Source organism: Panthera leo, chromosome B1 (genome assembly GCF_018350215.1).
Source record: "Panthera leo isolate Ple1 chromosome B1, P.leo_Ple1_pat1.1, whole genome shotgun sequence".
Classification (NCBI taxonomy): Eukaryota; Metazoa; Chordata; class Mammalia; order Carnivora; family Felidae; genus Panthera; species Panthera leo.
Window position 1 is genome coordinate 50948216 of NC_056682.1, and position 16088 is coordinate 50964303.

The window sequence follows — 16088 nt, forward strand, 5'->3', positions numbered from 1 at the left end:
TACTATAAACTTAGTAAACAGTGTGGTTTTAGTAATGGGATAAGCCAATGGGCTAATGGAAAAGATGACCCAGTTTAGATAGGAATTTATTTTAAGATAAAAATGACATTGTATCCTCAGAGTTGAAAGCATGGATAATTTTATTAATGGTGATATGGCGATTTCTTAACTATATTAAGAAAGTGAGGTTATGTTCTTGTCTCACACCTTCTAGCAAAATAGAGATGGATTAAATATTTATGAGGAAAAACATATCCATAGAACATTAGAAAAGAGACTTTGCAATCATGTGGGGTTTAGATTTTGTGGGAGGGGAGGGAGATCAGAGATACAGAGAAAGCCATGCAAAGACACATGGGACAGAAGGCCATGTGGAGAGACACAAGGAAGACAGATCATGTGAAGATACCCAGAGAAGGAAGACTATGTGAAGATGGAGGCAGAGACTGGAGTGATGCAGCTATAAATAGAGGGATAGCAAGAATTACCGGGACACCAGAAGCTAGTATGCAGGAAAGGAATAATATTTTCTCAAAGCCTTCAGGGGACCATGGCCCTACTGAGACCCTGATTTTGGACTTCTGGCCCCCAGAAGTGCAAGAGAATAAATTTCTGTGTTGAGGCCACCAAATTTGTGGTAATTTGTTATCACAGCCCTAGGAAATGCATGCAGTGACTAATCCGATTTGATTTGATAGAGGGAGTAGTCAGAAACATTACTGAGTTTTCTAAAAAATTGATACCATAACCTGTATTCGATTATTCAGTTCTTGGGAAGACAAGAGGTTCAATTTCATGGTTAGGGGAATCCTCATAGATCTGTATGATGAATTTGAGATATCTGGACTGGTCCCACGGGGACAGGAATTTTGTCTTAGTCACCCCTGATTCCCCAGCATTTAGAACACTTAGAGCAGAACATAGCCTACACCCAGTACCTCCTTAAGGAAGGAATTAATAAATAGAGAATATACAAAGATACAAACTGTGCCAGTTTTTAAAACGATGGAGTCTTTGGTTTTGGAAAAAAAAAAATCAACATGTGGTGGGGACAGTAGGACCAGAAGAGCTGCAATTCCCTAGGTCCTGCACATGTCTTTAGTCTATAACCCATGGTGGCTTAGAGGGGAAGGAAGTGTCAGTTCATAGTTAGAGCCACTGCTACAATTCAGTGCTGCTGAAATAGTACCTTTGCTCTCTACTGTCCTGACATATGGCTTAAAGCTGCATGTCAAAGAAGGAAAGAACCATCCTTGCAACTAATGACATTAAAACACCAGTTTGATCACAGTGTTAGTGCACCAAATAATAGTTCCTTAATTTTACACACTGAGTAAAAATGTATTCATTTGGCAGTTATTGGAAAACATACTTATTGTATGCTGAGCACTGTGCTAGGCTCTAGGGTACAGAGACTAAAAATGTATCTACAGGTTGTTGGGGGCAAGAGCCTAGACAGATACACAATTTTGATATAGTGTGATAACATGCCATTGTTATAAGCTTAGGATCCTGAAGGAGACTGGAGCAAGGTCTGCTCAGGTGGAAGTAAGCATCTTAGAGTTTAAAACAAGAATAAGTTCTATTTGGTCTGTATTTTGTATTAGCAAAATAGTTGGTTTACCTCATGAAATAATTTGAGGGTGCTGAATATTCACAGCTGCCCAAAATAACTCTGGCTGAATAATGCCTGAACTTCTATCTTGGAATTTGTCTTGTATATTCCAGGAGTTCTCTTAAAAAAAATTTTTTTTTTACACTTACTTATTTTTGAGAGACAGAGACAGAGCACAAGTGGGGGAGGGGCAGGGAGAAGGAGACACAGAATCCAAAGCGGGCTCCAGGCTCTGGGCTGACAGCTTAGAGCCTGACGTGGGGCTCGAACCCACAAACCGTGAGATCATGACCGAAGCCGAAGTTGGACGCTTAACCGACTGAGCCACCCAGGTGCCTTTCAGGAGTTCTCTTTTAGAACTGGATTGTTCTGTAGGACTTTATGAGGCGTCTAATTAGGCGTCTCTACTTTGTTGGGGATTGATTTCCGAAGTTGGTCTTGAAGGGAAGAGCAATGACAAAGGATGGAACAGAGGATAGGTAAGTGTAGAGGGAGAGGTTAGAGAAGAGGGCTCTCTGGGACCAGAGAGAGCACGGGGCATTTAAAGAGAAGGATTGCAAAGAAAGAGAGGAGAGAGTCCCTAGAAGGAGCACCAAAGATAGTTGGGGAAAATCCACAGCTTTCCCTTGGGCTGGGTCTGCACAGTGCTCTCACCCAGCATGCTGGCCAGCCACAATGTACATAGAAAGGGAACCGTGGGCTATGCTGTCCTGAATAACTGTGAACTCTTGGCTCTTCTCTTTGGGAGTGGAGAAAGAGACTAGATTTCTATAAATGTAAGTTTCTATATTCTGGGTATTAGAATGCATTTTAGTTGTTGGGACAATATCTTTGTTAATCCAGTGAAGTGTCTTATACATATGGATAATCAATAATTTGATGGTGTAATGGGAGTACAATCAATACATGTGCTTGCCCATTTACCCAGGCTCTTTGTTGATAGCTGTGAATGTTACTTGCTAGTATTAAAATATTTTAATTTTTGATAACTTGGACTCTCTTTGCTCTGATGAACCAGTTAGAAGTATTGTCAGAGAAAACCCAAATTTGCTGTCATTTTCAGTCATGAATGAATCTCTGATTGCCACAATAAAGAAAAATCCTGGGTCCCTGCCTTCTTGCTTGAATTCACACAAATATAACATTCCGTCTTGATCAGAAGATACCAAAGGTTGAACATAAACAAAAACATACAAAGCACTTCATCACTCTGAGGAGATACTTAATTTTCATCAGTCAGGAAAGACACAGACACCAAATCAAAAGTGTTTACAGGATTTTAGTGAGTTTCTGGTTATTTTATTTGTACTGGCTTTTAACTATATCCCCCGAGCTACTGTTGGTTGGCAGATCTTGAATATTAGCTTTAGCTTTTCTTATTCCTCACTCCTGCTTTGGAGTAATGTCTTCACTTCATTGCCTATATAGCTTTGGTAGGTACAATTAGTCACGGGTATGCATTCTTGATTATAGGAAAAACTTCATAGTAATGACTCTGTTATTCATTTATTCAGCAAACATCAACTGAGTATTAGCGTGCAGAGAACTATGGGAAATGCTAAGGGGAAACAAAGATATGTAAGTCATGGTTCCAACTATGTGTAAAGGCCCTTGGATGGCATAAATAATCATAGAATACCTGTCTTTACCTCGAGATGTTATAACCCTACTGATTAATACTATGGGCCTAATCATCACTTCTCTTTTCAAAGACCTCCAGTGGCTCTCCATTTTCCCCACAGTAAAGTCCATATTCCTCAGCGGGATACTCACATTTCTTCATACTCTAGCTCTATGCCACCTTGATATACTCATCTCCCAGGTCTTCCCATATACTGTGTTTGAATTTTTTTTTTCCCTTTTCCCAAATTCCATGTTCTTCGCTACATTTGTGCTTTTAGTACTTTGTTTTCTCTCCTTAGACTTACCTCCCTTATTTTCACTGACTGGTAAACTTGTACACATTCTTTGAAACCAGCTCCTCTGTTACCCTTTTTGTAAGGCTTTAATCCAATCTTCTCCCTTCCCCCAGGGGCAGAGTTGGCATCTGGGCTTGTGCTATAACAGCAGGGATGCAGGACCATTTTGGGGAAAAGTCATTGGTGCCAAGAGTATTAGCTTTTCTGGCTTAGCCCAGGCTGGTTTGGCCCTCTCTAGAACGATGTCAGTATTCATAAAGGTGAATTCTAGAGACCGTTAAGGAAAACTCCCCCTATTTCTGAGGCCTCTGGAATCCCCTGTGAATGTGAAGGACCTGGAGTGTGGCTTTTAGCTCTTGTACACCTGGGTAGGCTCTTGTTCTGCCTCCTTATATTTCATAGTTTGTATCTATACAAACACTCTCTGAGAGCATGATAGTGAATTGTAGCTATTAACTCCATGGAAATGCATTGTCCTGGATATTATTTCTGGTATGTTTTAATATTGCTATGTAATTTGTCCTTAAAATGCACGTGTTCATAATAAAATATGAATGGGTGTCTGTTGAAGGAAAATGATTGTTGGTGAACAAGATGATGACGCGACACTGTAGGAGCTTGTTGTTTAAGTCTTCATTGAGTCACCTTCTTTAGGATCTAGAGGAGATAATGAAGTCGATTTGGTTAAGGTGTTTTCTGTTGCAACCCCAGAGAACAGTGATTAAGTTAGAACCACTTAAGTGGTTTGTAGTGGACTAAATGATTGAAGTGTGGAGTTACTCTAGCATGGAAAAGCAATCATGGCAAAGTATTTCTTTTTTTTTTTTTAATTTTTTTTAACGTTTATTTATTATTGAGAGACAGAGACAGACAGAGCATGAGCATGGGAGAGCAGAGAGAGGAGGAGACACAGAATCCAAAGCAGGCTCCAGGCTCTGAGCTGTCAGCACAGAGCCCGATGCAGGGCTCGAACTCATGAACTGCGGGATCATGACCTGAGCCAAAGTTGGCTGCTTAACCGACTAAGCCACCCAGGCGCCCCTGGCAAGGTATTTCTATATGTATATGGTTCTCTGATAAGCACTCGGGTACTGAGGTGATTAATATACAACTTTGTCCTTTTGGAGAGAAAAAAAATTCAAAGAAATATGTCACAAAAGTGTTGAGTGCTCTAATAGAGGCTTGTGTTTGATTCTTGGGGAGTACCAGGTTGTCAGTGGAGAACAGCATTAGGGTATGAGAAGAGGTGGGGTTGAGTGAAGACTTTTTAGAATTTGGGCCTGGAGTAGAGTACTGAGAGCAGTAGAGCCTTGGAATTATCTCTCTGCATAGTGGACAAAGGGACTGTCTTGGTCAGGGTCAAGAGGGATAATTGGAGAAAGTTGAATGAAGGCCTGGTTACAAAGGTGGTGGGCAGAGCTAAAAGAAACCAATGGGAGATGGCAGAGCACCCAGGAGCTGGAAACAACTTTACTGCTACTAAATCCAAAGAGGGGCAAGAGGAGGAGGCTTTATGAGAATGGAACTGTGGCTGTAGGAGAGAGGATCACCCCACAGCAATTGTGCCCTTCAGTAGAGGAACACAACCACTGCCAAATTCTGGCCTGGAAAGGAGATAGAGCCAGAGGAATATACTTCTAGACAGTTTCTCTATTGTACCTTCTTCTGCTAGTGTCTCTCATTGGCCAAACCCAATCAGAAGCCTGAAATCAAGGGAGCCCTTAATGCATGGTCCATACAGGACAAAAATAGGGCAGAGAATAGTGGATAGTTATTCTGAAAGAGCAAGTAGAGTATCCAGCACAGGAACTGATTAGGCATAAGTGAACATAGTATTTAGAAACATTGAGAGTTCTAAACAATGGAACAATGAATTTGTAATTGTACCAGATAGGAAGGAGATAGACTTTACAGTGTGTCAGCAAGAAGAGCTTTCTCTGCTAATTGGAAGAGATGCCTCGCTCTCTAAGACCTGTTACCTGCCAATCAGTGTATGGTTTGTTAGCATTATGGAATGTGTACAAAGGAGGAAGTGACACCAAGCTTTAAGGATTTACTTCTCTCTGTATGACTCAGTCATACAAAACATGCATCTACAACTTTTTGGGTGTTGATATATTTTAGCCAGTATTACCTCAATTAAATTCATTTCGATTCAAGTCAAAACATTTGCTGAAAATCTGTAATTTCCTTGAAACTGTACTAGATTTGCTTAGGATACCAAGAAGGCACAGAACCTTTCTTCAGAGAGATTATAGTGGAAAAGATGGTTATGTAAAAAAAAATTGTATAATTAAAGGACAGAATATGACAGTGGAAGCTCTCTTGACTGATTTTCACCTAATAGACTCACTGTACTAATTGATAAGCCTTATTCTCTCCTTAACTGTTGTGGCTGATGTGTTGCTAGATGCAATGTTTTTAGCTAGTAGGCTATGTCTCTGTATATCTGTGTACTTCTGTAATTTTTATGCTTTACCAAGAGTCTGTTGTGTTTGTTCTCAAATGTTTTTTATGTCAGTTGGGCTTGTTACTAAATTTACACAATTTAATTATATATACAGTATTAGGCAAACCAATGAAATGGAAGTATAAAACAATAAGATGTTGTTTGCATTAAAATCAGATCAAACATTTTGGAAAAACATAATAAAAATTAGTCACTTAAAAAATGCCATTGAAGGGGCTCCTGGGTGGCTCAGTTGGTCAGGTGTCCATGGTTCAGGTCATGATCTCATGTTTCCTGAGTTTGAGCCCTGTGTCGGGCCCTCTGTTGTCAGCACAGAGCCTGCTTCAGATCCTCTGTCCCCCTCTCTCACTTCCCCTTCCCTGCTCATGGTTGGTCTCTCTCTCTCTCTCTCTCCCTTAAATGTTTAAATAAACATTTTTTAAAAATGCCATTGAAATAGGTATAGATAAGACCGTCCCTTATCCTTTGAACCTGGCAGTAAAGATGATCTTGACACAGATAATTTTGTTGATAGTGGGCAAGATTAAGACAGTATCTTCTTGATGGTTTCTAGATTTTTCTGTGAGGTACCAGTGGACACTGAAATGAGGAGGGGGGTGCTTGAGGAGGGTGAAGAAGGTTTGAAATAGATAATGTGGAGAGTAGAGAGGGAGCTCACTGTAGGCATATAGAAGGACTTCTGGGTGGGACTGATGGTGTGCCTGAGGCTGAAGACCATGACTTTTTCATGGCACCAACCGAAATGACTATGTGACTTCCTCTTCCTCTAGGTGTGGGATTTTGTGGGGCAGGTATGGAGGAAGTTTAAAGGAGAGTTGGAGGTTGGGACAAAAAGTGATTTAAGCCTTTTGTTTGGAATCATCATATTCTAGTAATTTGCCAAAATGATGAACATAAAGGAAAAACAGACAGGTATTTGCTGTACGTTCTCTAGGCTTTTTAAAAACAGAGTTGTTCCTTTGGCCACATACATGTGAATCCACAATAAAGGTGATATTGTAGATAACCAAGACATGGCCCACAAGTGTTACTATGGCATTGTTGTAAACAAACAAGTTAAGGACAAGGTTGTTGCCAAGAATTTTGATAGAGAGACGGCATGTTTCCCAGAGCAAGAGACAGCCTATTAAACACTCTAAGAACCAAGATAGCTTCCTGAAATGCATGGAAAAAAAAATAAGAAAAAGAAGAAAGCCAAAGGGAAGGGTACCTGGGTTCAACTAAAGCACCCGCCTCCCTTGCACGCAGAAGCATGGAGTGTATTACCAGAAAAGAACTTGAGCTGCTGGAGCTTATTCCTTATGAATACATTGTGTGATACATATGTGAGAAAAACGTACATCCAGATTGTTAAAGAAAAAAACTGACTTTCATGATGAATTGTGATGTGTAGTCTTATTAGGAATGTTAGTGGATCTGGAGAACATAGTGACGCCAAGGGAATGGAAGTCTTGATGAAGTTAGAGAGTAAGTGTGATGAGAGAGAGAGAAAGTTCTGTGAAGGTATGGTCAGAGAATGGTTCATTGGTCAATGAACCAAATGGTCAATGGTTCACTGACATTTGCAGGGACAGGAGGATTTCTTGGCTTAGGTGTGGCTGCAGATGTGTGTGGTATAAGTGGTGATGAAGGTCAATAGAATTGAAGACATTTATGAACTTAGAGGCAAGGGGGTTCCAATGTCTTCTTTGGGGACATTGAGACCACTCTTAAATAATGCCAGGATTTGGGATGGAGAAGTGGGTGGTAAAAACACGGAAAAAGTGGGAGCACTTCCAAGGAGGTCAGTAGGTAAGGTGCATGACCCTCAAAGGGTTTTTCACTAAGGAAGGAAATGATGGTGTCCCCCTTCTGATTTCTGTTTTCTTTAAAAAAATTTTTTTTTTAATTGAAGCATAGTTGACACACAATGTTACATCAGTTTCCGGTATACAACATTAGCGATTCAACAACTCTATATGTTATGCTGTGCTCGCCACAAGTGTAGCTACCATCTGTCACCATACGACACTATTACAGTACCACTGACTATATTCCCTCTGCTGTATCTTTCATCCCCATGACTTATTCATTTCGCACCTGGGAGCCTGTACCTCCCACTCCCCTTCACCCATTTTGCCCATTCCTCCCGGCTTTGGCAGCCACCAGTTTGTTCCTTATATTTATGGGTCTGTTTCTTCTTCTTCTTTTTTTTGTTTGTTTGTCTATTCCTTTTTAAATTAAAAAAAAGTGTTATTTATTTTTAAGAGAGAGAGCACAAGAGGGGGACAGAATATCTGAAGCAAGCTCTGTGCTGGCAGCAGAGAGCCCGATGCAGGGCTCTAACTCATTGAACTGTGAGAGATCATGACCTGAGTGGAAGTGGGACATTTAACTGACTGAGCCACCCAGGTGCCCCCCATTCCTTTTTTTTTTTTTAAAGATTCCACATATTAGTGGAATTATGGTATTTATCCAAAGAAAATGGAAACACAAATTCAAAAAACCTCTATGTTTGTTGCAGCATTATTTACAATAGCCAAGATATAGAAGCAACCTCAGTGTCCATCAATAGATGATTGGATAAAGGAGATGTGTGTGTGTGTGTGTGTGTGTGTGTGTGTGTGTGTGTGTGCGCACATGTATGTGTGTGAGAGAGAGAGAGAGAAAGAGAGGGAGAGAGAGAGAGAGAGAGAGAGAGAGAGAGAGAGAGAGATGGAATATTACTCAGCCGTAAAGAAGAATGCAATCTCACCATTTACAACAGGGATGGATTTACTTATGCTAAGTAAGTCAGATGGAGAAAGACAAATACCCCTTTCTGATTTCTTTGTGACAAACAGATCTTTTCTTTAGGCACAAAATGTATGCTTTTAGTTGGGCAAGGTATCTGCTCCCATTTAAGAGGGCATCTGCCTGCTATATTTGTGAATCTTAAGGAAAATCCAAATGTGACTTTGGTGCCATAATTGGAACTAAGACTCATTTCTTGCTTCTGTGATTCTACTTTGGTACTAAAAAAGTTTTCCTTTATGAGACATCAGTTAGTAGATAGAACAGAATGTATGGTTAAATAATTAAAATTATTTTCATCATTACAATTATAATATGCCTTGCCATTTCAAATACCAAATATATGCTTATCTTTCCTGAAATTTTGCAAGAAATCTGTTACTCAAGGGTGAAGAGATGATTTTTTAAGTTGACTTAAACATTTTTATGGATTAGATATGAATTCAATAAAAATAATTGAATTAAATTGGATGACATGAATAATTCATGACATGTAATATCACATCAATTCTAGCATAAAAATAAAGCTATTGGTTTATGTGCTGGGAAAGTATATTTTATTATTTAGAAAGGTAGTGAATGTTTATTATTTTGGAAAATAATTCACTTTATGATTAAATTGAGATACTAAATTGTAAGATTGAAAGAAAGTATAAAATTGAACTAAGAGCCTTTGATGCAAATCACCACTTCCATCTACTTGATGAACCACTTGTTGATATGTCTTGGTCATTAATGATTTTAGATGATTTACCATGATAGTCTTCCAGATCTTGAGGACAAGTCCAGTCATTGTGCCAGAACATTCTAGAGTGTGTGAAGGCTGCCAGGTGTTGCCTTTGAAGAGCAGAGGGCAGCTTTCTGGCTAGGTCTGTCCTCCGGGGCTGGGCTCTCAGGTCCGTGACCACCTGGGAGACTTCCTTGCTCCTTCATCCTACTTCCTTATGTGTGGGCCAGGTGCCCCTTTTTTCCTGGTTAAACTTTAAATCCTTGCTAGGAGAGAGCATACAACTGGGCCGTTGGGCTTACTCCTGATGTAGGTGGAGAACTGGCCTTTTCACACCTCTCATTTGATCTGAATCTAGTACTACTTGGGACAGCTTGTTAGAAAACCTGACTCTGTGGGAGTTGTCATTCTTCTTAACATCAGTTCCATGATATCACTCATTCATTAGTTCCATGATATCACTCATTCATTCAAAAAAGTTTACTGTATGCTCACTCTGTATAGCCCAGGATCCTGGGACATTTGGGTGAGTAAGGCTCAGTCAGAGGGTTTCTCACAGGGTTGGCAGGGTTGGCATGGTGGGGCTGAGGGTCAGGAGCAGGGAGGCCCAGGTAAAAATTTTAATAGAAAAGTGAACTTGGAGAGTCAAAGACTTGGCCTGAGCCTTGTAGGGGGAGTAGGAGTTAGCTAAGCAGAGAGGGGTGAGAAGTGGGGAGATTCCAAGGGTGGGAATAACCTGTACTGTGGTACTAAGGTGAGAGGCAAACAGTCTAGAACTGCTGGCTGTTGCTGGAGGGAAGTAAAATGGTGGGAGATGAGGCTGGAGAACCAGGTCATAAAGGCCCCCAGCTACCAGGCTAACAAGCTTGAACTTGATTCTGAAGGCAAAGCAGGGAACCGTTGAGTGACACTGAATGATACATAACATTCTGTGGGCTTCAAAGTCATCTGAATGTCTCTAATGAAAGTTCTTCCTCCTAAACATTTTTGGTTGTTCAAAATATCAATTGATCCACAAAGGTATTATATAATAGATGATGCAGTATCTTAACCTCTGCCATCATTTAATGAGGACAAGAAGTTCATTCTCAGAAATAGATACCAATACATGTTACTACTTACGGCAATGTTTCAACCTCCATTAGGCTACTAGAGCCTTTTGGCCACTTTATAGTAAGATAACTATATTTCTTTTCAAAATGCCTTTGCCACAGCTTTTATGATTTGAGATTAATAAAGGCACCAAGGGTCAGGTTTTTTACAGAACTCAGCCAGATTTTGGAGGAAAGCTCCGTATTTATCCATCTTTAAATGGAAAGAAAGGAAACCATGGAAATTATGCTACTTTTACTCTTGGAAGATTATCTCCTGGGTAGGAATCTAAGGTTCCTATAATTAATAAGTTAATAAATACTGCCTGATGAGTGGCATTGTGTCTCAGGTCAAAGTTGTTGAAGCCAGATAAAATGGAGGAAGACGACAGACAAAATGGACTCCATTGCACAATGTTTTAGTTTTTCTTTGTGAAATAACTATATTTATATTGTTTAAGTTTTTAGTTTAGTTCCAGTTAGTTAACATACAGTGTTATATTAGTTCCAGGTATACAATGTAGTGATTCAACATTTCCATACATCACATGGTGCCCATCACAACAAGTGTGCTCCTTAATCTCCATCACCTCTTTAACCCATCCCCCCCACCCCCTTCCCTGTGATAACCATTAGTTTGTTTTCTCTATAATTAAAAGTCTGTTTCTTGATTTATCTCTTTCTCTCTCTTTTTTCCCCTTTGGTCATTTGTTTCTTAAATTCCACATATGAGTGAAATCATATGGTATTTTTCTTTGACTGACTTATTTTGCTTAGCGTTATACTCTCTGGCTCTATCCATGTCATTGTAAATGGCAAGATTTCATTCTTTTTTATGGCTGAATAATATCCCATTGTATATATACATACTACATCTTCTTTATCCATTCATCAGTCAGTGGACATTTGAGCTGCTTCCATATCTTGACTGTTGTAAATAATGCTGCTATAAACATAGGGGTGCATGTATCCTTTTGAATTAGTGCTTTCATATTCTTTGGATAAATACCCAGTAGTTGCATTTACTGGATCTTGGGGTAGTTCTATTTTTAACTTTTTGAGGACCATCCATACTGTTTTCCACAGTGGCTGCACTAGTTTGCATTCCTACCAGCAGTGCATGAGTGTCCCTTTTTCCCCATATCCTCACCAATACTTGTCATTTCTTGTTTTGTTGCTTTTAGCCATTCTGACAGGTGTGAGGTGTTATCTCATTGTAGTTTTGATTTTCATTTCCCTTATGGTAAATGATGATGAATGTCTTTTCATGTGTTTGTTGGCTATCTGTATGTCTTCTTTGGAGAAATGTCTGTTCATGTCTTCTGCCCATTTTTAAATTGGATTATTTGGTTTTTTTTCGGGGGGGGGTGTTGTATCAGTTCTTGGATACATATTTTGAATGCTTTTTATTAGGTATGGCATTTGCAAATATCTTCTCCCATTCAGTAGATTGTCTTTTAGTTTTATTGGTTGTTTCCTTTGCTGCACAGAAGCTTTTAAATTTGTTGTAGTCCGGTAGTTTATTTTGCTCTTGTTTCCCTTGCCTCAGGAGACATATCTAGAAAAAAGTTGCTACAGCCAATATCAAAGAGGTTACTGCCTGTATTCTCTTCTAGGATTTTTATGATTTTAGGTTTCACATTTAGATCTTTAGTCCATTTTGAATTTATTTTTGTGTGGTGTAATAAAGTGGTCCAGTTTCTTTCTTTTGCATGTTGCTGTCCAGTTTTCCCAGCACCATTGTTGAAGAGACTGTCCTTTTCCTTTTTTTTTTTAATGTTTATTTATTTTTGAGGCAGGGAGAGTAGGGGCAGAGAGAGGGAGACACAATCCAAAGCAGGCTCCAGGCTCTGAGCTGTCAGCACAGAGCCCAGTGTAGGGCTTGAACGCACAAGCCGTGAGATCATGACCTGAACCAAAGTCAGACTTCTAACTGACTGAGCCACCCAGGCACCCCTGTCCTTTTCCTATTGGATGTTCTTTCTGGCTTTGTTGAAGATTAATTGACCATATAAATAACTGTATTGTTTTTGTTAAACGATGAATGTTTACTATGAATGAAGTGGAGTAGTACCTCAAAATACAAAGAAAATAAAAATCACTTCTCAGTTGGTTTAGCATCTGACTCTTTATTTCAGCTCAGGTCTTGATCTCACAGTTCATAGGATTGAGTCCTGCATCTGCTGTCAGCACAGAGCCTGCTTGGAATTCTATCTTCCTGTCTCTGTGCCCCTCTCCTGCTCATGTGCACGTGTGCATTCACTCTCTCTCAAAGTAAATAAACATTTAAAAAAAAGTAAAAATCACTGAGAAACTTCATCCCCTAAGGATAGCCACAAATGATATTTTGGTGAACATAACTTCCAGACATTTCTCTGGAACTTGGAGCCTTATGTTCTTAGTCACCCTCAGTTTATAAATTCTGGAATGCTCTGTTGCTTCTGTAGGATATCTATTGTGATTGTCTAGATTTTTTTTTTTTTTTTTTTTTTTTTACTTCTCAAGTTTCTTAAATTAGGGATTATGTTCAATTTTGTTTGTTTTTCAATTTTGTTTTTTCTCTTCACAGTGCTTGGCTGTTTTATAAATGAATAAGATATAGATAGGGTATGATGAGGGGAAGGAGAAAGTGAATCATTTGTAGTTATCCTTGATTTGGATAGCCTACTTTTTGTATTGTGGTAAACTATATGTAATGTAAAATTATCATTTTCACCATTTTTAAGTGTACAATTAAGTGGCATTAAGTACATACACAGTGTTTTACAACCTTCACTATCCATTTCTAACAATCTTTTTTTTTCATTTTTTTAATGCTTATTTTTGAGAGAGAGCACGCGTGCGTGAGCGGGGGAGGGGCAGAGAGCGAGGGAGACACAGAACTGGAAGCAGGCTCCAGGCTCTGAGCTGTCAGCACAGAGCCTGATGCCAGGCTTGAACTCACAAGCTGTGAGACATGACCTGAGCCCAAGTCAGACGCTTAATTGACTGAGCCACCCAGGTGCCCCTCCACTATCCATTTCTAGAACTTTTACATCATTCCAAATAGAAACTGTATCCATTAAGCAATAAGTCCCCATTTTCCCCTTCCCCGAGCCCCTGGTAACTTCTACTTTACTTTCTCTATGACTGCCTATTCCATGTATCTCATGTAGGTGGAATCATACAGTGTGTGTCCTTTTGTCTCTGACTTACTTATTTCATTTAGCATAGTATTCTCAAGGTTTATCCCTGTTGTAGGATATATCAGAATCTCATTCCTTTTTAAGGGTGAATAACATTTATTTGAATGTATGTACCACATTTTGTTGAATAACCCACCTTTTGAATTTGGTTTAGAGTTCATATTTGTGTTTGGTGGTCATTTTACAAGATAGATTTATTTCGCAAGAGTAGATGTCACTAGAGACATCACCCAGAAGGAATAAACAGAGGATGATATATTAAATGATATTGTCTAGGGATCTGTCCTGAAGCTTACTATTTAGCATTAAAACAATCACTGAATATTTGATACTGGGGTTAAGGACATTTGTTATATTTACGATAAAAGAGAATTGAGTAAATTAGCAAGTACTTTAGCTGACTTGATTAAAATTCAAAAGGTTGTTGTTAAGTAGAATAAATACATAATTAAAAAATGCCAGAGTTTGAATAAGTACAAGTAGAGAAGTTCAGATATGAAAACCAAACATTATTATCTCTATGGTGTTGTAGGAATTTAAATCTTATTTAATTCCATATTTTTTCTCAGACATTTAAGAAGAATGGGTTTTTGTATTGTCCACATGTGGAATGATGTCTTTTTGCAGGCAGGCATGCTGTCAGCTGTCTTTTCATCAAAGGGCAGTGTTTCTCAGACTGGAGTGAGTCATGGCCGCTCCTGTGGACTGTGGTGCCCTGGGGGAGAGCAGATCTATTCTCCCTGTGTGTTCTTCAGGAGATCTTTAAGAATGTTCTGTTTTAGTTCCAATGATAATAAAGCATTAACATAAACATATTAAAGATCATGTGGCATTACTGGGTTTGCCATTTCTGACTTTGACTGTCTTTTAGTCTATGTGCACTTCGTTGACTCATATTAATTTACAATTCTCCCGAGGCATCTCTGTTGAGGCTGGTGTGGCTCCCTTAGCTAGTAGCTGAGCCCAGAAAATGAGATACTCAGCATTCACCTCTCAGCCTGGCTTTGTTGTCTGTGCATTTACGAGGGAAATTCTGCCTGTGGTGGTATTCCAAATTTAGGCCAGTCCCCAGAAAGGGAAGGGGCCTGTATTGTATCTTATTCCTTTAGATAGTGCTAAAGACCCACTGAAAAGTTCTTTGCTGTTTAACTCCTTATGTTTTATTAGCGGTACTATTCATTACCTCATTTATTCATCCATCTCACAAATATTTACTAAATGTTTACTATGAGATGGACATGTTATAATGAATCGTATCAAATGCTTGTTACGTTAATTATATTTAAATTGATTTTTCTTCCAGGACAGGAGTTGAGGAAGACATTCAAGTCTCCTTGGTAAATTTCCAAATGCTTTTACTGTCAGCCTTGCTTAGGCGGCAACATTGCATAATATGCTCTGTCTGTAAGTCTTCATTTTCTCACTAGTTTGCAAACCCCTTGAGGGGAGAAGACTCTATCTAACACTATCCCAATTTTGTTCTGCACAAACAGAGGTACTTTGGGGCTAATTGATGGATTCTATCAACCAGAACATCCTATTCCTCTAGCTTCTGATTGCCTGAAACTTACTTTTAAACAGGCAGACACAAATTTGCTGCATGTTCTTTCCTGCCATGGACACTCAACAACAACAATTGGCATTATTGTTATTCTCATTGTTATTATTATTAGTGGTAATGATGTTAGTGGGGTATTGTAGAGGCAGGATGTAAAGAGAAGTGAGCATAGCTTTAGAGTGAACAGATTGGCTACCCTACTTGGAAAATTCATTTGACCTTAGAAATGAGAATTAAAATATGCATCCTTCAGGGTTGTTGAGAAAATCAAACGAAACAGGTGTATATAAAATGATGAGGTGAAGAAATTGCTGTGGCGGTCACTTGGAACAATGATTTCTCTTCTTTTGCCCTTAAGCAGATTCCTATATCCACCTCCCCCACCCCACCCAGCCTTGGGTCCGGGGGAACCAGAAAGCAGGACTTCGAGTAGGGGAAGGAGAAAGGCCAGTTGAGAGAAGGAAGCCTGATTGTAGTAACAATTAGAACACAGTATTCACTGGATAGGACTGTATGGGTCAGAAAAGGTAGAAGTGTTGTTAATTGGTGTACTTAGGTTTTCTTTTCCCATTCCGCTATCCTTGAGTCCCAGGAAGGTAACAAATGCAGAGATGCCAGTGACTAGGAAATATAAAGACGTTCTGTGTTTGTAAATAGTCGTGTTGAATCTGTGTCCAAACCTGCTTGTGCTTGTGAAAGAGTGCACATCTGGCTTGCTCACATTTGGCATTTGGCAAATGTTAGTTCCACT

General features: G+C 39.3%; 1 protein-coding gene across 9 annotated transcripts in view; it reads left to right on the top strand.

Moving 5' to 3' along the window:
• Nucleotides 1-16088, top strand: part of MSRA (methionine sulfoxide reductase A) — a 455502-nt gene that overhangs the window by 80046 nt on the left and 359368 nt on the right. The window contains exon 1 of one of the 9 annotated variants that reach the window (XM_042934990.1): nucleotides 2051-2094. The exons of the other annotated variants lie outside the window; for them this stretch is intronic. Within the exon in view, the coding sequence (XP_042790924.1) occupies nucleotides 2079-2094 (16 nt within the window). The 5' untranslated portion in view covers nucleotides 2051-2078. Of the gene's footprint in view, nucleotides 1-2050; nucleotides 2095-16088 lie in introns of those variants that run through there. 9 annotated transcript variants of the gene reach the window in all.